The 21,531-nt window shown below is 33.9% G+C and overlaps 4 protein-coding genes and 1 pseudogene across 6 annotated transcripts in view; 1 reads left to right on the forward strand and 4 right to left on the reverse strand.

Annotated features, from left to right (window-relative positions):
- Positions 1-11,029, forward strand: part of LOC102606353 (3-hydroxyisobutyryl-CoA hydrolase 1-like) — a 51,849-nt gene extending 40,820 nt beyond the window's left edge. Inside the window, exons 1-14 of one of the 2 annotated variants that reach the window (XM_006339455.2) lie at positions 4,836-4,918; positions 5,148-5,228; positions 5,317-5,385; positions 5,883-5,946; positions 6,699-6,778; positions 6,865-6,948; positions 7,397-7,481; positions 8,314-8,399; positions 9,125-9,246; positions 9,576-9,636; positions 9,766-9,867; positions 10,301-10,402; positions 10,473-10,514; positions 10,606-11,029. In XM_006339455.2, the coding sequence (XP_006339517.1) occupies positions 4,880-4,918; positions 5,148-5,228; positions 5,317-5,385; positions 5,883-5,946; positions 6,699-6,778; positions 6,865-6,948; positions 7,397-7,481; positions 8,314-8,399; positions 9,125-9,246; positions 9,576-9,636; positions 9,766-9,867; positions 10,301-10,402; positions 10,473-10,514; positions 10,606-10,743 (1,155 nt within the window). In that variant the 5' untranslated portion in view covers positions 4,836-4,879 and the 3' untranslated portion in view covers positions 10,744-11,029. Of the gene's footprint in view, positions 1-4,835; positions 4,919-5,147; positions 5,229-5,316; positions 5,386-5,882; positions 5,947-6,698; positions 6,779-6,864; positions 6,949-7,396; positions 7,482-8,313; positions 8,400-9,124; positions 9,247-9,575; positions 9,637-9,765; positions 9,868-10,300; positions 10,403-10,472; positions 10,515-10,605 lie in introns of those variants that run through there. The other variant, XM_015311605.1, reaches the window with a different exon arrangement.
- Positions 11,030-11,868: 839 nt separating this feature from the next.
- On the reverse strand, positions 11,869-13,819 carry LOC102578584 (cytochrome P450 704C1-like; annotated as a pseudogene).
- Positions 13,820-15,300: 1,481 nt separating this feature from the next.
- Positions 15,301-16,170, reverse strand: LOC102578925 (cytochrome P450 704C1-like). The gene is made up of 3 exons (XM_015312582.1): positions 15,744-16,170; positions 15,454-15,657; positions 15,301-15,318 (listed from the first exon to the last, which is right to left on the reverse strand). Exons 1-3 carry the CDS (start codon positions 16,086-16,088, stop codon positions 15,301-15,303), a joined length of 567 nt encoding a protein of 188 aa, XP_015168068.1. The 5' UTR covers positions 16,089-16,170.
- LOC107057723 (cytochrome P450 704C1-like) lies at positions 16,094-17,407 on the reverse strand. The gene is made up of 6 exons (XM_015312590.1): positions 17,282-17,407; positions 17,040-17,103; positions 16,515-16,675; positions 16,308-16,436; positions 16,147-16,188; positions 16,094-16,105 (listed from the first exon to the last, which is right to left on the reverse strand). The coding sequence occupies exons 1-6, from the start codon at positions 17,405-17,407 to the stop codon at positions 16,094-16,096; spliced, it is 534 nt and encodes a 177-aa protein (XP_015168076.1).
- Positions 17,408-18,105: 698 nt separating this feature from the next.
- Positions 18,106-21,512, reverse strand: LOC102579251 (cytochrome P450 704C1-like). Of its 2 annotated transcripts, XM_015311622.1 has the most exons (6): positions 20,821-21,512; positions 20,066-20,517; positions 19,654-19,938; positions 19,191-19,532; positions 18,871-19,071; positions 18,106-18,486 (listed from the first exon to the last, which is right to left on the reverse strand). In XM_015311622.1, exons 1-6 carry the CDS (start codon positions 20,837-20,839, stop codon positions 18,289-18,291), a joined length of 1,497 nt encoding a protein of 498 aa, XP_015167108.1. In that variant the 5' UTR covers positions 20,840-21,512; the 3' UTR covers positions 18,106-18,288. The 2 variants fall into 2 exon arrangements, with proteins under 2 accessions (XP_015167108.1, XP_006339521.1); XM_006339459.2 differs by lacking the exon at positions 20,821-21,512 and having other exon boundaries at positions 20,066-20,814.
- Positions 21,513-21,531: the final 19 nt, after the last annotated feature.

A 21,531-nucleotide genomic window follows, 5' to 3' on the forward strand; every position in this document is an offset into this window, starting at 1 on the left:
ATTCATAAATCAAACACTAAAAATCTTTTCCGGAAAATATTTTCTATTCACCAACCAAACATGAGAAAACAAGTCAAAAATCTACTTGTTTTCAATGAAAACATTTTCTAGGAAAAATATTTTCCTTCATATCAAACACACCCTTAATGTTAAAATTATTTGATAGAGAGAAACTAGTTTAAACATTTATTACAAAAAAGTAAATTAAATTTTTATTTTTATTAAAGTAAAATATTCATTTTCAAATTGTCAATCAATATTACACATATTTTTTTAAGGGTTGAAATCTTTAATTGTTATTTTTTTTCTTTTCTCTAGTCTTACAAAAATATTGTTGTTACCTTTTTTTCCAATTCAGCAAAATAATATGTAAAATAAAAATACTTAAACGTAAAATAAAATATAAATTTATATATAAAAATAAAAATAAAATTATTAAATGAAATCAACCAAACATATGAGATATGTTAATTTATTAATAAGAGATTTATCTAAGGTATTTTAGTCTTGAAAAGAATAATTTTCTGCTTCTACTTCCGCTTTTTTTAAGAAGCTGATATTGTTAGCTTTTTTCCAATAACAGAAAAACTGTTTCTGCTTCCATTTTAAAGAGATTCTACAAGTTTTTCCAAACATCTAATTTTTCAAAAAATGTATTTTTTTCTCAAAATAAGTGCTTCTCGGCGGCTTCCAGCAGTAATGTCAAACCAGGCTCTTAGTTATGAAATCCTCCTACTACTTATTTCATATGAAAGCCCCCTACTACTTATTTAATGAGAATACACATATTCTAGCTATTAATTTCAAAATTCTAAATATTAAAATATTAGTTGTTAAAATAGTAAATGATAATTTTATTCATTATAAAGATTTTAATGTGATAAAAAAAATACAATCAACATTTCTAAGGGTCTTTGTGTTTTTAAGTAATATAGATTGGTAGATAGATAATATGATGATGATGATAATGATAATGATAATGGTGATATGATATTTTATAGGGAAAATGCTTAAGTAGCCCCCCCTCCCTCAATCTATGCCCGAAATCACAGAGACACACTTATACAATACTAAGGTCCTATTACCTTCCCGAACTTATTTTATAAATAATTTTCTATCCCTTTTCGGCCTACGTGGCACTATAAACCAGATAGCTTGAAAAAATTGTCAACACGCACTGGGCCCAGAAGACAGTGACACGTAGGCCAAAAAGGGGTAGAAAATTATTTATAAAATAAGTTCGGGAAGGTAATAGGACCTTAGTATTGTATAAGTGTGTCTCTGTGATTTCGGGCATAGATTGAGGGAGGGGGGGCTACTTAAGCATTTTCCCTATAAAATATCATATCACCATTATCATCATCATATTATCTATCTACCAATCTATATTTTTATATTTAGAGGATTTTGAACTTTTGTTAACTTACTTGTATGAAGAAGAAACCCCACATTGGCTATTATTTGAGGAAGTGGGCAAGCAATATAGTATGGGTTGGTGCAAGCCTGGGGTAGCTAGGCCTGTGCATTCATGGTTTGCCAAGTACATCCTACTAGGGGCTCCACTAAATGCTACTATAGCATCTTGGATAAGTAGTGTCAAACTTTTTTATTATCTGAAGTAAAGTTTAGGTTATAAGAGAAATAACGAATTGAAATCAAAATTTTGAACAACATTTTAGTGGTACTTTAATCCGTCTTTCACAAGAACAGAAGACATCTTGAACAAATTTCTTAATCATTATCTTTATTGGATAGAAAAATGATTTGTTATACTTCTTAATTTTGTGATTTAGATTTAATATACATTTCGTTCAAAAAAGTGGCTCACACATATTATGTATGATATTATTATATTATACATAATATATAATATTATATATATATCTCTCGTTAAAAAGTAATTTTTAGTGATGGAGTATATGATGCAAATAATTTTTTTTGGCACAAACATGACATGAGGCACCAGAATCTATCCACCAATCTCTTGGATTTCCAACCAAGTTGCATTCTGAAAGCATTGGACAGAGATCGTCCATCTCTTCTTTTGATTTAGCCAAATTTTCTTGATCCTTCTTCTTGTCCTTTTTAGGACCCCGATATTCAGTAGCCCTATGACTACGTTTGCCACAGTTGAAGCAGTTTCCATTGAATTTCTTCTTGGGAGGATTGCTCTTTGGTCCAGATGCTTTCTTTCTTTTCTTTGATTTTGTGGGATCTTCTTCAACAATATTTACTCTAGATATTGCTGAATTACCACGTGACCTCTTTTATGCGGCTTTGTTATCCTCTTCGATTCTTAGTCTTACCATGAGATCTTCAACAATCATCTCCTTGTGTTTATGTTTCAAGTAGTTTTTGAAGTCCTTCCACAACGGAAGTAACTTCTCAATAATGGCCGCCACTTGAAAAACATCATTCACAATTATCAATCCTACATCAAAGATTATGTGAGTATTAGGAACAAACTTAATATGTTCAACATAGCGGTATTATATAAATTTATACATTCAGCAAGAAGATCATGGATTATGACCTGCAATTCTTGAACTTGGGTAACGACAATCTTACTGTCTATCATCTTTTAGTCGAGAATTTTTGCCACAGTGAACTTCTTCATTCCGACATCCTCTGTTTTGTACTTTTTTTCCAAAGCATCCCAAAGTTTTTTTGAGGTCTTCACACTACTGTACATATTGTACAGATCATCTTGCAGGCTATTTAGAATATAATTTTCACACAAAAAAATTGAATGCTTTCATGCTTCTGTTACCAAGAATCGTTCTTCGTTCGGAGTTTCATCTGACAAAATAGGAACGTTCTCACTAATGAACCTCTGCAGACTCAACGCAGTCAGATAGAAGAACATCTTCTACTGCCATCTCTTGAAGTCGACCCCAGAAAACTTTGCAGGTTTCTCAGTCGGTGCAAGGGCAGCAGTTGAACGATTGTGTGCAACCAATGTTGTTGCACCCCAGAAAACTTTGCAGGTTTCTCAGTCGGTGCAAGGGCAGCAGTTGAACGATTGTGTGCAACCAATGTTGTTGCAGCACTCACTGTTCCAATATTTACTTGACTTGAATTAGTCATTTTTCTGTCACAAATGACAAACAATTTAGTATGTGAAATACTAGAAGTAAAGAATAATTCTTTATACAACATGTTTCTTATTTAACGATGAAATTTTTATATTTTTTTAATCGTTAATCGAATGAATTTTAAAATTCAAACATAGTAGAAAAGGTTTTAATCTCTTGAAACCTCAAATACAAAAATAAGTATTAAATTTCTTAGGCTTGTTATCTCCTGCATTCAGGTTAGCGAAAAACAGAAACATAAAATATTATATAGACCAAAAATAAATAATCTGAGTCCACAGTGTCGGTTCGGAAGGAACAGGTCCCTTCAGAACGACTTTACCGTTACACGCGAATTTTCAAATAATTTTGTTACGCTAAATTAGTTCCGTTAATTAATTAACATTCATGAGAATGATTAAATAAATTTTGCCTAAAAAATTATCAATCAATTGCCGCAGCTGAAGCCAACGGCGCAAGGGGCACCTTCTACTTAACCCTTTAAGAGCTAACGAAAGTGTTTCCTAATATAAGGACAACACTTTTCCTTTCTTCTACCAATATGAGAGAAATGACTTTACATTTTCCCTCCAAATTGGTTCCCCCTCATTTTCCAATTTCTCATTCACACCTTGCTAAAACCCAACACTTTATTATGATTATATAACAGATCAAAATAAAACAAAAAATTTAAAAAAATATTTTCACAAGATTTCTCATGAATCAATTTGGATTACATATTGACCCAATTTTTAATGAATTAAAATTAATTGAACTAATAAATGAACGGATCTTTAACCCGCTCAAACATAAAAGAATTGGATCGATTCAATTGATTTTTTACCGTCCCAAATTATATACTACTTCAAACAATCTTATAAAAACATAGATAGCATGTGAACCATAAAAAGGAAGAAAAATATTCAAAATTTAGCTTTAAAAAATTAGGTGACATAGAGCAAGGTCATTTATCCTCGGAATCGTAGTCTATTTGTGTTGCTAGTTTTTGAGGTTTGGCGAATTTAGGCATAGTGAATCTTTAGACTATTTTAAAAAATAAAATAAAATACACATTTCTAATTATAATACACAAATTAATTAGTGTATATAGTCTTAATGGATTAATTGGAAAATTATTTAGGAAAGAATAGTTAATGTTACGTTGTAGGAGAAATAAGATTTTATTTTTATGTCTTTTACTTGACTGCAAAGGTGATTTTTTATTTATTGTAATGGACAATTATAAGTGAACCACGAGAGTATTTAAATGAGTAAAAGAAAAAATAGAAAAGGACCGCTTATTCTAGAGGCGTTAAATGAACGATTTGAATTGAAATTGAAAATACTAAAATGAATTCAATAGAAATAGGGCTGAGCTATAATTTGCCCACATTTATTTTGGTCTCAAATGAGCTAAAAATTGGATTGAGTTATGACACACATAATCTCAATAATTTTAACATAATATTATTTATCTTTTACAACCACAATTTGAATTTCAACTTAAAAAAATAAGTTACAAATTGATGATAAAATAAAATAAATAGTAATTGGTGATTCATTAAATTAGACTCAATTGAAGATTCTGTTAAAATAGGTTGAGACCTGAATCAATTGAAGATGACCAAATTCAAAAATTATGTTAAACCCAACCCATAAAATTCTGAATGAATTAGACATGTTATCTTAAACCCGACCCATAAAATGGCCCTCTAACTTTTTTTTTTTTTTGTATATATAATTCAAACAGTTGAATGGTCTTCTCACTCATTTTCCTTCAGCTCGTCAGTTTCAAACCAGAGACCATGGCTCAAACCTCTTCTAACAATGGCGAAACTGATGAGGTGCAATCCTATTCTGCTCCCATCAACTCAAGTTATAGTCTTCCACTTGTTATTTTAATCAATTAATTTGGTGGTTTTCATTAATTTTTACATATATGTTTCTTTTTTCCTCTCCAAATTGCAACCTTTCTAGTAGGAAGTAAATTATATTTAGTTTAGGTGATCTGTTTTTCTTCTTGGATATCTTTAATGCAACCTTTTTCCATAATTTATATATTTGGTTTTCCAGGTTTTGGTGGAGGAGCGCGGAAGTGTTAGAACATTCATATTAAATAGGCCAAAGCAGTTGAATGCACTTTCTTTTCAAATGGTATGCCAAATATGATATTAGTACTTTTTTTTTGACATATGATGACATGTTATAAGTGATAACTATTCCCTCAAACTTATTTGTCCAGATATCTCGGCTTACGGAACTTTTCTATGCGAGTGAAGAAGATTCTAATGTGAAGATGATAATATTAAAGGTATTTTTAATAGTAGTAGGATCTTTTGTGATAATTAAATTTCCTGTCATAGCTTAACATGAGGAGGGAAACTTGATGCTCAGCATTCTGCCTACAAAAATATTTAGAAACTACTTGCAGGAAGAGTTGCAATGATTTTGATTTGCTTTATTCAAATCTTATTTCTTTATCGAAGAACTTCAGTTTGTTCCCTGTCTCATCGATCTCTTGACACTGGGAAGAAAGTTTTTTCCTCATAGCTTTAGTGACATTTTCCCTGTAAGGATAAAGCTGGCTAATCAGCTACCTCTCTTTGGTATCTCACTGGTGCTGACCAATCTAGTGTTTGATCCCACCTACCTTTCTCCTCGGGATACATTAGGCTTATGTTTCTTGGCAATCGGAACAATCCACATTATCAACCTCTGGTTGTATGCTACAAAGTTCTCTTAATGCCCCTGTATATCTCAATTGCAGTCAAGAAATGTAACTACTTTTCTTGTATCAATATTTTCCAGGGACACGGAAGGGCTTTTTGTGCCGGTGGTGATCTTTCAACTCCTTTTCATATTATTCGCCAGGGTACGTATTTGCCAAATTGGTAATATCTTGTCAAACACAATCTATTAAAATTGGATCCATGAACTGAAGTTTAACTCCCCAAGTAATTTCTTTCAATGACATAAAATTCAGATGTTATCCAAGTCCATATCTTTGTACTATTAACCTGGCAAATCCATCTTGTTTCTCACTTTACCTAGATATTAGGTTTTGAGCAATCAATATATAGTACCAGTAAATGTGTACTCAAGAGTGTGTGAGGCCACAGGTTCAAGTCTAAGCGGAGACAAAAATTAGTGGGTGATTTCTTCTCATTTGTCTAATTGTCTAAGCCTTGATGGGAAGAGTTACCTAGTACATACCAGTGTTGGTAGGAGGTAGCATGTACCCAGTGGAATTCTCACGACCTAATTTCTGATGAAGCCATGACCGGCACCCTGTGCGTTAACTTGACCGAGCAAACCATCTTGACTTTCTTATATGTTCTTAGTCATATTAAAATGTGAGACTCCATGCAATTCTTTGAAAAGTAAATATAATATTGCATCTCAAGTTCAAGTAATCACTTTGAAAATTTTATATAAATGTGTTTATACACTCTTATCATTGTTCAACATATACATAATGTGAATTTATAACCCACATTCTAAGACTGTCTATGAGCCTCTAAGATTTAGAACCTTGTGCCACTGGCCCTCGATGATTTCTAGGTTATAAAAGAAATGCATAGCTTAATGTCCCCACTTACATATTTATTTACTCATGCTTATCAGGTAACTGGCAACTTGGTGCTAATTATCTCCGAGAGCAGTACACCTTGATTTATATGATTGCAACATATAGAAAACCCCAGGTTAAATCTGGTTATGTCTAATTTTAGTTCTGTGATATTACTTTCTTTGAGGTTCTCCTTAATCTTGTTTGGACTTCCCATTGAAGGTTTCCATCCTTAATGGAATTGTCATGGGAGGTGGAGCTGGTGTTTCTATACATGGTAGATTTCGAGTTGCGACAGAAAAGTCGGTAGATTCATTGTCTTGTTTACCCTTTTGTATTTGATCTTTCCCACATTCTTTATGGTTTGTTTCAAATGTGTCTATCTAGGGAGTAATAGAATATATGATTGTTCATGTGGAATAGCTGAAGCAAAATAGCTCTTGGAATCCTTACAGTTTTGAATTGAAGGATCCATATCCGGCAGAACTTCTTGTTATTTTTCTCAGAGATCTTATAAATAAATTTTACCTTTTTTCATATAAAAGGCTCTGGCATAACTAGAGTAAAGTTGGAGGAAAATCTTACAAACTGTAAATCTTCATGAGCTTTAATTTGTACCTTGGATTTGCATTAAGGGTTTATTTTTCTTAGGCAGTAATATGTACATTATTCATAGATGGTGCTGGTTAGTACATCTAATCGGATACCAGAAATTTTATGTCCAATGTAATTTTTTATGTATGTTTCTCTATAGGTATTCGCTATGCCTGAAACAGCTATGGGACTCTTTCCTGATGTAGGTTCCTCTTACTTTTTATCAAGACTTCCAGGATTCTTTGGTAATTTTACTAGCCACATTGTTCATATTTATAAAGAAAATTACTGCAATTGATGTAGTTCATTCAAGTTTATTGTGAAGTTATCTGCCACTTTTCATTGTTTGAAATTTAAGTCACTACCTGGTCATCGAGCTCCACTAGTTGAGGCTATATGTCTTAGGAAAGAAATGGTTAGCTCAGCTACATCCTTAAAATCAAAAGTAAAAAAAAGTCACAAGCAGAAGATAGGTCTTTTGCTCCTGCAGAAGGTGTTCAAAAGGTTGCCGCACATGCCCTATGGATTAAAGCAGCAGCAACTATGTGCCTTTTGGTGCATCTTCTCTTATATTCTGAATTTTCTGGATATTCATTGATCATGTTTCCCTACTTAAAACTAGTTTTTCGCCCATTGCACAATTTTAGGTCAATCCTTTTCACATACAAGTGTCTATAAAACTTTTTCCCTACAGATACTTTGGGGTGTTAGCTTGATGTGAGCCTTAGTTGTCATAGTTATGGCTGAATTTTTAAGTTTAAGTTATTATAGAAATCAGCCTTAGTTTTCTTTTCACGGTGATTGCTGAATTTCTTTAGATCATCACAAATGTAAAATATCCTTTGAAGACATGTATAGAATCTTCTCTACAAGGATATTTGAAAATTGTGGTTTTTGTAAAATAGTTGACATTCTAAATAATTCAGAATTATACACGATTTTATTTAGAGATATGATCCTTCCTTTTCTTCCCTAATTTTAGTTGTGCTGATTATGTTGCTAATATTGCGGAAAACCATTTCCTACATTGTCAATGATGCCCAGAGAATTTGTACTTACAAAGGTTATATCTTGCAGGGGAATATGCTGGTCTTACTGGTTCTAGGTTTGATGGAGCTGAAATGCTTGCTTGTGGTCTTGCAACCCACTTTGTATCATCGGATGTATACTACCTTAATTTTTAGCATGTTATGCCCATTTACAATTGCTTCTATAAGAAATCATTATGTTATCATAATGGCAATACTGATGTTGCTCCCTTTACTAACTAAATTTCTTATCCACTGTCTATCTGAAGGTGTCAGGCTTATGGTGTTAAAATGGTAATCTTATCTGTCATTTGTTATAAAGGTCTTACAAATCGTTTTTAGTTAGTTTGGTTGTGGCAGCAGCAAGTTCAATAGTTTCATGCCTGTAATAATCAATCTTCTATTGTTTCTTTTCCAAAATACTAATTAAATTAATTAATAGAGCTTTATAGATGTATCATGTAGAGTACAGTGTGCACATTGATTTATTTTTTTTGGTAATTAGGTACCAACAAATATGAATTCAAAGTACTTGGAGAAAAATTCTACGGGTTTTGTAAACTACCTTCCCCTGCAGTTCCAAGCTAATCATGCTTGTTGGAATTTGGATTTTGTCAGCCATGCTTGAAATGGTTCTTAGATGGATTTATGGACTTTTGAGCTATAATTTGCACTAGTAGACTTTTGAGCTATAGTTTGCATTTGAGGGTGTATAAGGCCTTTCCTGAGTTGTGTTGGCACATCTAAAATGTGGTTCAGTGATCTTGATATACATCAAATTGCATAATATTTGTTTATTTGTTCATTCCTCCTTTCTTTGCTCTATAACTGAATCCTTTGTCTCCTCCTTGTGTTCACAGAAATTGCCACTCTTAGAACAAGAACTAGTTAAAGTCAACACGAGTGACCCAGATGCTATATCTGCTATCATAAGTCGCTTCTCCCACATACCAAAGTTGAAAGAAGGAAGTCCTTACCACAAGTGAGTTCATTTAGTATCTCTATATTATGATGTTTGTTTTTTTGCTGATTTATTGGAAGCTTACCTTCTAAATTTGCTCTTTAGAAGTCATTATCTATGCTCTTTATTTTTATTTTGCTCTCATGTTATTTTTCTTCCTGTTGTGGTAAGACTATTTTCCCTCTAATTTATATCGCAGTTAGAAGCTTAAGATGATGGATAGCATTCCAAAGTTTCCATTGTCTCTAGGGAAAATATTGTTCAATTAAACAAACCTGTCGTCTTTGGATTTTCATGACCTCTTTTTCAACAGTACACCAGTTTTACTTTCTGCAATTTTATGCATGTAGGATGAAGATTATTGATCGATGTTTCTCTCGAAGGACAATTGAAGAAATCATATCAACTCTTGTAAGTTTGGGAGATGAATGGTGGTTGGATGTGTTCTCTTTTTTTTTCTGTGCTGAAATTACTTTGTAAAATTTTGATAATATAAGTTACTAAAATAATGTGTAAGAACTTTGCATGAATTTTTAATAGGAAAATGAGGCTTTGGACAAGAAGGAGGAGGACTGGATCTCTTCAACCATTCAGTTGCTGAAGAAAGCATCCCCTACAAGTCTTAAAATTTCCTTGAGATTAGTAAGTCAATCGCTACCTTGTGATACCATGATTTTGTTACCTGAACTTCTGTACCCTTGTTTCTTCAGATTGATCAGAAATCGGTCATGTAGGAAGTAAGACCAAGTTTTTCTTAACAGCTGCCCCAGAAAGATCATTTGGATTATACGCTTGGATTAGGATTATTTATTCTGGATTTTTAAATTTGATACTAGATTAGTATTGCTGTGAAGCAAGTTCTTCAAATAAGAAATATGATGATGTCTGGCTCACACAACCACATCTTGAATCTCTTTCTACACGGTCCTAATGCCTTGATTTGGCCAACACTTTCTTTGAAGAGTTCTTGAGTATCTGCAGATTGTTCATATTAGTTTTGATTTGGCCAACATTTTCTTTAGAGAGTTCTTGAGTATCTGCAGATTGTTCATATTAGTTCCTTTTTCTGTTCCAGATAAGAGAAGGGAGGCTGCAAGGTGTTGATATTTGCCTTGTCTGTGAGTATAGGATATTTTGTCATGTGTTGAGGGGAGAATTTAACAAGGATATTCTTGAGGTAGAATATGCCATCTTTCAGCCACCAATTCTACGGCATTACAAGACTAACACTTGACTTTTTACTGCAGGGATTCAGGGCCATACTCATAGAAAAGGATAGAAATCCTAAGGTGTGTTATATTTATCTGATCATGGATAATCCTGAACTAAGATATCAAGAGCTTCTTTCATTTTTGTGCTCGTCTTTTCACATATTTTCAGTGGGATCCCTCCAGAGTGGAACTAGTTAGAGATATTGATATTGATCGTTACTACACCAAGATAGATGATGAAGACTGGGAAGACCTAAAGCTGCCTCCAAGATCATACTTGCCTCCATATGCAATTGCCAAGCTTTGAAATTCACTTCTGAAGATCTTGCAATACTCTACAGCATGTTGCCCTCTGTTCACTAGATCATTATGAAGGTGTCAATGATTATAAAAATAGTAATAATTTTATTGCAAAATGGTACACCAAATAAATGCACATCAATCATTCCATTGAATTGAGATCTCAAACCTCAAGCACAAGGGTTGATTGTACAATACTAAATAATACTTTGCCATATATTTCTGTATTCGGAGATAATGTATCAATCTTAATTTATTGCAATGCAAGAACCTGCTACTAGTCTTGCTCTGAATTATCTGATTTACAATCAAATATGCATCCTGTCTTGAAACACTAGCAGCATGAATTTTTGAACTTGTGGTTTTTTTTATCCTTGATTTTGACTGATGACAGTTGAGCTAATTCTCTAAGCAATAAAAAAATTCAGTCTTGCCTTTTTTGAAATCTACCTGTATAGGTGTTGTGACCAACTTCATATTGTGAATTTTTTTTGAGGTTATTATGACTGGGGATGGGGATGGGGAAATAGGGGAGGGGTTACAAGGTGGGAATTGAACTTTCACCAATAAGGTGAACGTTCAGAAAGACGGTCACTGAGCTACTAAGATTTCTTTGACTTGAGAGATTCCTTCTTTTCCACTTGATTCTTTTCCAATCAAGACCTGACTGTGTAGATCTTGTTTATTGATTAACAAAAATATGTAAAATCATAGTATTCTCAATTTTCGTCTCAAATATTTTCAGTTGTACATAAATCCTAGTATCATGTCAGACTATGGATTAACTTGGGATCAATTGTGGCTCTAAGCAACGTGTTACGACTAGGGATAGTCTTGGATCTTAACATTGCCATAGTTGTCAAAGTTTGTTTTGAGAATGTATTCAACGTCAACAGGGTCAGAACTCAGAAGTATCAATCTTCTTCCTGAGAGGGCTAATAAATCTGTAAGTCTTGTACTTGCCAGCGAGATCAGTCATGTAATGGTGCAACCTATGGATTACTCGTGAACAGTAAACAACAACGACGTAAGTTAATATTCATGCAACTTCTATCCGTGGTTCTTTCTTTGAAGCTAGAGAACAAAATTGAAATTCTACAATCACTTTCTCCTGAAGTGTGGTCAGGGAAGGGGAAACAATTGTTATTCCACTGAAAATCACAAACTTACATGGCATGAAAACACTTGGGGAGGAAGGTAAAACAATGAAAATGTGAATGTGTAACAATGATACATACCATACACAGCAAACCTTATTTCCATGCCAGGTTAATGTTATTTGATAGGTTTATTTTAGATATTGATGTCATAAACAACATTCGGGCAGAACTGGACCGATACTAATATACATTATACATATTAAAGTAAACTCTTTCTAGTTGCCCTATCTACGAAAGACACGAACATGCAATCCCCCATCAATGTGTAGATTAATCATTGTCATGTAGTTGATAGTCTTCTTGTCATCGCTCAACTTGAAAACAAAGTAAGATAACAACACAGCAGAGAATATCTTCATCTGTCTATAAGAGAATTCCTTCCCCAAGCAGATCCTCGGCCCTGCCTGTTTTATCAACAAAAGAATGTGCTTAATTAGCTAGCTAGTAATGTGACAGTATATAGGCACTAGGCTTTAACAGAACTAATAACAGATTTGACCAACCTGGAAAGCTGTAAATTTGAAGGGGTTCTCAGGCCTGAAGAAACCATCGCCATCAAGCCATCTCTCTGGTTTATATTCTTCTGCATCATCACCCCATATAAATTTCATTCCTCCCATTGCATATGGTAGGTACGACACTGTGTCCCCTTTGTTCACACTGGATCCATCTGGTAAGGTGTCATCCGAAAAGCATAGTTTAGTATCCTGCAGTAAGAGGAAAAACTTAAAGAATATACCTATTTGGCCACAGCTGTATGATAAAAGAAGTTCTTTATTACCACTGGAACTGCAGGATAGAGCCTAAGAGTCCTGTCAGTGCTGCATGAAGATATTGCATCTTTTCAAGGGCATCTTCACTCACATTTGCAGAAATCTTGACAAAATGTCTTCTCTCTTCCACTGCAACTGGCAAAAGACTATAATGTCTAAGAATCCATCTTCATTAATAAAAATAGTATAGCTATATATATATATATATATAAGGCGATTCGCTTTCAGATAAATCAGCTTCTGGAGTACTCATCTGCTCAGTTTTTCTACGGATCAGTTTATAAACAAATGCATCAACACTTTTTATATTTTCTTTTAACTTGGCTTTTGATCCGATATTGAGAAATCTTTTAATCTTCCATAAGATATCAACATATCTCCAAAGTGTCATTGCACTTGCATCGTCAAATGCAGCAATGAAGTTTTTGCCTTGTTCATTTGAACCACACATGCTGTCTAGCTCAACTCCAAAGGCAACTCTGAATATGGAATCTAGAGTTGCTTTCATGAACAGAATCTACATCGATAAAACCAGGATTACTAGTCTGGTAAAAAAAACAATCCTTCTATGAAGTCAATTCATGAACAAGTACTTACTTGAATGTCCACTATCTTGTTGGATTTGACAAGTTCAGACAATATATGGGCAAACTTGGCTGCATTTTTTCTGAAAACCACACTGCTAAAATCCCTCAAGACCCTTGTGGAGAACTCGTGACTCGACAACTTCCTCTGCTCCCTCCACTTATCACCATCAACTGTGAAAATTCCATCCCCTAACAGGTCCTTTAGAATGCTGTAACTATGCCATCCCTGCAAATTATTCGAAAAACTCAAGTTGGCAACCCGAAAATCATTTTGTTACAACTATTGGGAGTATCTTGTAGCCGTCTGCAACTTATTTGAGAGTTAAGGCATGGTAATTTATTGATAGACTAACAGATTATGCAATTCATTCAGATGCTGGAAATAAGATAGTTCATGAGGAGAGTATTGCACAAGTTCATATAAGTAGACCACTAATCTATTCCCAAACCATGGAATTCTAACCAGCTACTGTAACAACCCCTTCATGCCCAAGCCTAACTGGAGCCCAAAACAGGATGGACCTGACTCTATCCATGGAAACCACTTCTGTGTGCTTGTGCATATTTGACTTACTAGTTTCTGGGAACGTGCAGCCCCCAACTATTATAAAATTTCTGCATATTTAAAAAGTTTTAACTTATGAAATAAAAAATATTACTCCCTCTATTCAACAATACTTGTCTACTATTTCCTTGATTTTACACACTTCTTAAGAAACTATAAATAGAAGGGTAATTTTACTATATTGCCATTTGAATATACTCCCTCCGTTCCATTTTATATGTCATTCCTTTCTATAAATAGTTGGACCACAATACTTGTCATTTATAAATTTATGCATAAATTATCATATTTTGTCTATTATACCCTTGATAGAATAGTTAATTAATCTTGTCATTTATTAATAAAAGTTGACTTAAGAAAACATTAAATAAGGGTAGAAGGGTAAAATTACATTATTTTTAATGTCAAGTGCAAAGTAAAAAATGTGACATATAAAATGGGACGGAAGGAGTAATAAATACAATGTTTTAAAAAATGTAATAAGGAAATAACTATAATTAATGACAAAGATAAATTAGGAATTAAGTATAAAATTATACATTGATTTCATAAAGTTGACAAGTATTGTTGGACATCCCAAAATAATATAGTTGATAACTATTGTTGGATGGAGGGAGTAAAATCAAAATGATGCAGATTTTACTATTTGAATTTATTCATTGAAAACACAATTAGTGGGACGCTATAATAGCCTCTGATAGTATGCAAGTTAATTCTTGCTCTAAATTTAATAAATGCATGTACAAATATTTAACAAATTTACAAGAAAAATATGAAGAATCATATATATTATTACAAAAGAGACGAAAAGGAAAAGCTGAAGAGTTTCATTGTAACTGCTCTCCTTTAACATTATTATGAGATTGTATAATAGACTTTTCATTTTCTCCAAATGTCAGATTATTTGAACTATTATTTTTTAATATTTAATTTATATTATATTTTATAATAAATAATAATGTATGTATTATTTTTATAGTTCAGGGGGAGGCAGCATATAATGAGGGGTTCATCCAAACTCCCTCGGCAAAAAATATTATTATTTATACATGGTTAAAAAATATTTTTTAGATAAGTATAATAGATGTCGAACCTCCTTTCACTAGTTCGTGTGTTTACTTCTCAGATTTTGAACCCTTATTAAAATTTCTGACTCCACCACGACATGGGATCGAGTAGAAGCTGTTCCATCTAATGCTTAGATAATTAATCCATTAGGGACCATGTCATAAAAAACAAAGACTAAGGGTAAGTTTTGTATGGAGGAAAATATTTTGTATAAAATGTTCCTTTTAATTTATACTCTTTCTAGTGGCCCTATCTATGAAAAACATCAACATGGAGTCCCCCGTCGATCTGAAGACTAATCATTGTCCTATAGTTGACCGTGTTCTTGTCATTACTCAACTTAAAAACAAAGTAATGTAGCAACACAGCCGAGAATATTTTCATCTGCCTATAAGCAAACTGCTTCCCCAATCAGATCCTCGGCCCTGCCTGTTTAATCAGCAAAAGAATGTGCTTAGCTAATTGGTTAATGTGCCAGTATATAGGCACTAGGCAAATAAGTAGAGACTCGTGTTCAAGACTTTAACAAATGATAATTAAAGCTAAAAAAAAGATTTGACTAACCTGGAAAGCAGTAAATTTGAAGGGGCTCTCATGCCTGAAGAAACCATCGTGATCAAGCCATCTCCCTGGTTTATATTCTTCTGCATCATCACCCCATATGAATTTCATTCTTCCCATTGCATATGGTAGGTAAGACACCATGTCTCCTTTGTTCACACTGAATCCATCTGGTAAGGTATCATCCGAAAAGCATATTTTTGGATCCTGCAGTAAAGGGAAAACCAAAAATAACAACATAAAACATACATCTACTTAGACACTGATGTATGATAAAAGAAGTTGTTTATTACCGTTGGAATTGCAGGATAGAGCCTAATAGTCTCTGTCAGTGCTGCATGAAGACATTGCATCTTTTCTAGGGCATCTTCACTCACATTGGCAGCAAAATCTGTTATATCTGTTGCATTTTCTTTCTCGGTTGTTGATTCTTTAATCTCTTGTGCTACTTTCTCCTGTACATGAGGGTGCTTGCATAGCACATAGATGAACCAAGAAAGGGTAATTGCTGTTGTATCTTTGCCTGCTATTATGAAGTTCAATATTATATCGCGCAAATACTTTGGATTTGTACCAGATATTTGCAGAAACCTTGACAAAATGTCTTCTTTCTTCCACTGCAACTGGAAAAATATCATAATATCTAAGCATCTATCTGCATAAGTAAAAGAAGTAGCTGTAAGACGATTAACCTACAGATAATTCAGCTTCTGGTATAGTCATCTGGTCAGTTTTTCTCTGGATCAGTTTATAAACAAATGCATCAACAGTTCTTATATTGTCCTTTAACTTGGCTTCTACTCCGATATTGAGAGCTCTTTTTATCTTCCAGAAGACATCACATATCTCCAAGTTGCCATTGCATTAGCATTGTCAAATGCATCTCCAAATTTTTTGCTCTCCTCATTTGAACCACACATGTTGTCTAGCTCAACTCCACAGGCAACTCTGAATATTGAATCTTGAGTTGATTTCATGAATAGATCCTACATTGACAAACTAGGCTCATTTGTCTGGTGAAAACATAAAAGGGTTGTTTGATGAAGTCGAGTCATGGAACTTACTTGAATGTCAACTGTTGTGTTGGAATTGGCAGCTTCAGACAATATGTGAGCTAGCTTTGCCACATTTTTTCTGAAGACCACACTGCTGAAATCCCTCAAGACCCTTGTGGAGAACTCATGGCTCGACAACTTCCTCTGCCCCTGCCACTTATCCCCATCAACTGTGAAAATCCCAGGTCCTTAAGAATGCTGTAATTATACCAACCCTGCAGATTATTTAAGTGGGAATCAGAAAATCATTCTACCAGTTTGTCACACCAGTTGGGTTGGGAGATTCGTATAGCCAGCTGCTACTTATTTGGGAATTGAGACAGATCCAGGGATTCATTTAGATACTTGAAATAAGATCCAATTCATCCCAACCCCAGTCTAAACTGACCTTAAAAAGAAGAGAAAAGAGCCTCAATGAACTACAACTAGATAGTTTGGCCATACAACGGAAGGGAACGCCACTAGTTTCCAATTTTCCAACTCCAAATACTTTGAATTTACCCAAGATTTAGTACTACTATAACATCTATTTACCAAAATATGCAGATTTATAAAATCCTCTTTTATCAAACAGTAACTGTAGCCCTATTGTATATATCTGTCCACAACATGAAATAAGAAACTTTGAATTATTTAAACAGTGGGCTCGATTTTTATCATATTCAATTTATTTATTTATTTTTGGTTACTGGTTTGTTGTTCTTTTGAATACAGACAGTTACTAATAAGGCTCCTACACAAAAAAGGTTATTTAGGATTTCAAGAAAATGGCCTACCTTGCCATAGTTGTCAAAGTTTGTTTTGAGAATGTGCTTGACGTTAGCAGGGTCACAAGTATAAATCTCATTCCTAAAAGGGCTGATTAACCTGTAAGTCTTGTACTTGCCAGCAAGATCAGTCATGTAATGGTGTAACCTGTGGAAGTTGATGAGCTGATTGAAAATGGTGCCACCAATTGGATGGTATCTTTTTTTTCCATATACTTTTTTGGTCAGATGTTGAACTATGAATACACAAAAGACAAGTGAGAGAATGATGACTGTTATGGAGATAATGGAGCTACGAAGAATATCCATCTAAACCACTGCCATGTCCTAGTGCATATTTTTGGCTAATAATGTTATCGCTAATAGATGTTCTTTTGACTTAATTCATCTTCATCTTGAATATTTATTTATTTTTTTGTTTTTACAACTTTCTGTGCATCAGCAATCTTGTTCTATTTTCTGTGCATCAGCAATTTAGATAAGCTCTTTTAGCTCATTCTTACTTCCTGTTTGACTTTTCCCTTTCTTTCCCCTTCAAATCTTGTGAGCTCATCAGGCTGATGGTCCTTTTGATAAAGGATAAGTCTGAAACAAAATGCCAAAATGGTTTCATGTCATGTTTGTTTGTCCTGTTTTATACGGTATGATCTGACCTAGTCAATCAAATTTTATGATCCAATGTGCTATAGGTTCCACTAACAAGAGGAATGTTATTTTTAATTGGACAACAGAGTGCTACATAATTTCAAGTCCTACTTTTTACTAGGTTATTTAAGTTCACCAATAAAAAAATAAAAAAAACATTTTGAATATGGCATTCAGGAGTGCAACATCTCACTAATATGAAGGCATTTCGTACTTCTAAGAAGAAATCAAGAACTTGATGAAATAGTACTAGAATCCACTTTCTGGACACAAATTTGCGAATAGTTGAACTAATAGTTCAAATGTCAAATGAACAATCATAACTTCTGTATATTAGCTTTAAAAATGACATTCATAGTGCTTTCTGCATTTCAGCCTCCTACTAATCCTCTTCTTGGAACTGCATGAACAGGAAGCCCTTCATTGATATGGAGTGTAAACATGGTTCTGTAAGTTACTACTTTCGTCTCATCGGCTAATTTGAACCTGAAGAAATGAAGAAGAGCCATTGCTAAAATCTTCATTTGCTTGTAAGCAAAATCTTTGCCTAGACATATTCGTGGACCAGCCTGTGAATCAAGAAAACAAAAAACTTAGAGAAAAGATAATATTGAAATTTTTGCTGGTTATCCCTTCTTTGGGACAGCTGTTTAGTAAATGATCATCTTTTTATTCCTCTTACAACTTATGGAAATTTTAGACCATGATCTAAAAATCTCTTTTGAGCAAACTGAAAATCTTATGAGAAAATGTTAGACCACAGTCTAAATTTGTAAGTTATCGCAATCATTAGATGACCAACACCTTAACTTATTTTAGGTCTCTACTAAAACTTGGCATCTTTGAGAATAATCTCTCTTTTTTTTTTTTGCAATATTGCTTCCCAAAAAATGTAGAGTATCAACAATAACTACCAATTCAGGAGTCACCAAGTATCAAGGTTTGATACATACATGAAATGCTATGAATTTGAATGGTGATTCTGGCTGGAAAATCCCATCTTTCAACCATCTTTCAGGTCGGAAATCTTCAGCATCATTCCCCCAAATATAGGGCATTCTCCCCATTGCATAGGACACATAATTGACTTCATCCCCCTTTCTGATGTGAAAGCCATCAGGAAGAACGTCATCTGCATCTGCGCACCTGCCATCCTGAATATCAACAAATAACATGTTGTATGTATCAAATAGTCACTCGAGGAGTAGAAATGATTTGTAGTAATTTGGTTTTAATTTTGAAAATTTTGCAGTTTCTTGGAACAAATTTATACCACTGGGACTGCAGGGTATAGCCTCAAGGTTTCTGTCAATGCCGCATGAAGATAATGCATTTTCTCAAGGACTTCTTCTGTCATACTTGCCACAAAATCTTCCAAATGTTCCTTATCCTTCATGTTATTACCAGTAACTTCTGTTATTTCCTCAACAACCTTTTCTTGTATTAAGGGGTTCTTGCAAAGCATGTAAAAGAACCATGACAGAGTATTAGCAGTACTGTCTTTGCCAGCAAGCATAAAATTCAGTATTATATCTCTGAGATACTGATCAGTCATTTTTTCTGGATCCTTCTTGCTCTCTACCAGAAACCTTGATAGTATATCCTCCTTATCAATCTTGCAGAACAGACAAAACACTCATAATGATGATAGAGTAAAAGAGATTCTGTACTTAAGAGGATGTAAATGTAAAGGTCTGGCATTCCTAACACACTAATGATCTCAAATTAAGACTTACAGAATCTTGTTTCACTTCTAGCTGTTCGCGCCTTGATCTAATCAGTTCATCAACAAATTCATGGATGAATTTGATGTTCTTTTTCAGGAGAGCTTCAGAGCCGATATTGAAGTATCTCTTAAGCTTCCAAAAGGGATCGACGTAACGCCAATATATCAATTCATTAGAATCATCAAAGGCCTTGATGAAACTGTTATCATCTCCTCCTGATCCATCCAGGCAGTTTAAATCAACTCCAAAGCCAACTTTGAATATTGAATCCAGGGAACATCTCATTAGCAGTTCCTACAAGTATGGTGCATATAAAGTTTTGTGATAACAACTGACTGTTGAAACAGTACTAATAGTAATAAGTTGTTTAGGGACTGTTAACTTTGAGGGGAAGTGCTAAAAGAATTGTTCAATGACTTACTTGAATATCAAAAACTTGGTTGGAGTTATAGAATTGAAAAACTTTTCTGACCAATTTGGCTGCTCTTTTTCTGAAAACTGTGCAGCTAAAGTCTCTCAAGACCCTAGCTGAGAACTCCAGGCTTGCAAGCTTTCTCTGCTGCTTCCATTTCTCACCATCTACTGCAAAAATCCCTTTTCCAAACAAATCCATTATTATATCTTCATTACGCTTGCCTTTAGAATACTTGCCAAACTTCGTCTTAAGAATGTGCTCAACATTTCTTGAATCAGTGGTGCATATTATACTCTCGTCCGGAGCTAGAAGTCGGGAGGTAGGAATTTTCTTGGCGACTTCTGTTTGATAATCATAAAGCCTTTTGAAGTAGAAGAGTTGGTGAAACACAGTTCCTACCACTGGTGCAGATTTGGGGTTTCTGATTGACTTGCCAGCATAGATCCTTAGTATTAAAACTAAGAAGGAAGTCAAAAAAATGACACAGAGAGTTCCTATACAGGTGAAGATGGTATAGAGGACATCCATTTTTTCTCTAGTGTTGAGAGGTGACAACCATCTATACAAAACTCAGCCTTATAGTACTGAAAATCCTATAGATACTAGAGAGGATATGCCCAACAAGATTCACCAAATTTTTGTTCTTAATAGATTTGTCGAACAGTGTTCTTGGAGGGAACTGTTAATTTGGAATCTTGCTGGATTGGACTGGGAAATATTAATCCTAGTCACATCATAGAAATGAATTGAAAGAAACTTACAGAATAAAGAAAAGAACATGTCCTTATCACGTATACCATAAGGTTTATCTCGCCTGCAACTACCTCTCTCTTTTTGGCTTGCTTGTCCTCATATCACCAATTGACATGCACCTGTTACCTCTATGCTTTATTGATTACTATAATTAACCTGTCTAACAAGAATATACATAAACTAATCAAGAATCATGCATAGTCATTACGAAAATGTTTCTGTTGTAGACTTTTAATTTCTCAAGGTAACATTTAGGAATTGAGGCATAGTTGATTGATTGATTGATTGAGAACTGCATATAAGGAGCACATGTAAATTCAATTGCAATTTTCTGTGTATCAGAAACTTTTACTCAATTCTTTGTTTTATTGTTAAAGTTTTAGGCTAGCTCTTTCTCGATCTCTCTTTTTCCTCTGAAATTTTTTTTGAGTAAAAGTCTGAAGCTGATATTAGTTCCCTGTGAGTTAGGCAGCTTCTGTGCTTCAATTTTTCTATGCCATGTTTGCTCATCCTAGGTATTCGTGCTTGGATGGAGGCTCAAAATCAGCCTCATGAAAATCTTTATAGGGCATAATCTGATCTAGTTGATAAAATTTTGTTGTCTCAATAATATCAAAAGTTATTGACTCAATCTGTGTTACATGTTTCAGTAACAAGTAAAAAAAGCATCAAATTGGACTTGGTAGTTTGTTATGATTTCAACTTCTACTTTTTAGTTT

This window comes from Solanum tuberosum, unplaced genomic scaffold, assembly GCF_000226075.1.
Source record: "Solanum tuberosum cultivar DM 1-3 516 R44 unplaced genomic scaffold, SolTub_3.0 scf00010, whole genome shotgun sequence".
In the NCBI taxonomy this organism is placed as follows: Eukaryota; Viridiplantae; Streptophyta; class Magnoliopsida; order Solanales; family Solanaceae; genus Solanum; species Solanum tuberosum.

What these genes read in the sequence shown, in the direction of transcription:
- LOC102578925 (XM_015312582.1), bottom strand. Translation starts at nt 16,088, where the DNA reads ATGATATTTTTCCAGTTGCAGTGGAAGAAAGAAGACATTTTGTCAAGG. An exon ending in TCTATCCTGCAATTCCAACG is followed by an intron (nt 15,658 to 15,743) that starts GTAATAAACAAC and finishes CCTTTACTGCAG; the next exon opens with GATCCAAAAATATGCTTTTC.
- LOC107057723 (XM_015312590.1), bottom strand. Translation starts at nt 17,407, where the DNA reads ATGACTGATCTTGCTGGCAAGTACAAGACTTACAGGTTAATCAGCCCT. An exon ending in ACTTTGACAACTATGGCAAG is followed by an intron (nt 17,104 to 17,281) that starts GTAGGCCATTTT and finishes TGTTGTGGACAG; the next exon opens with ATATATACAATAGGGCTACA. An exon ending in TTATAAATCTGCATATTTTG is followed by an intron (nt 16,676 to 17,039) that starts GTAAATAGATGT and finishes GGATTTTCACAG; the next exon opens with TTGATGGGGATAAGTGGCAG.
- LOC102579251 (XM_006339459.2), bottom strand. Translation starts at nt 20,587, where the DNA reads ATGGATGTCCTCTATACCATCTTCACCTGTATAGGAACTCTCTGTGTC. An exon ending in ACCAAGTTTTTGATATTCAA is followed by an intron (nt 19,939 to 20,065) that starts GTAAGTCATTGA and finishes CCATACTTGTAG; the next exon opens with GAACTGCTAATGAGATGTTC. An exon ending in TATACCCTGCAGTCCCAGTG is followed by an intron (nt 19,072 to 19,190) that starts GTATAAATTTGT and finishes GTTGATATTCAG; the next exon opens with GATGGCAGGTGCGCAGATGC.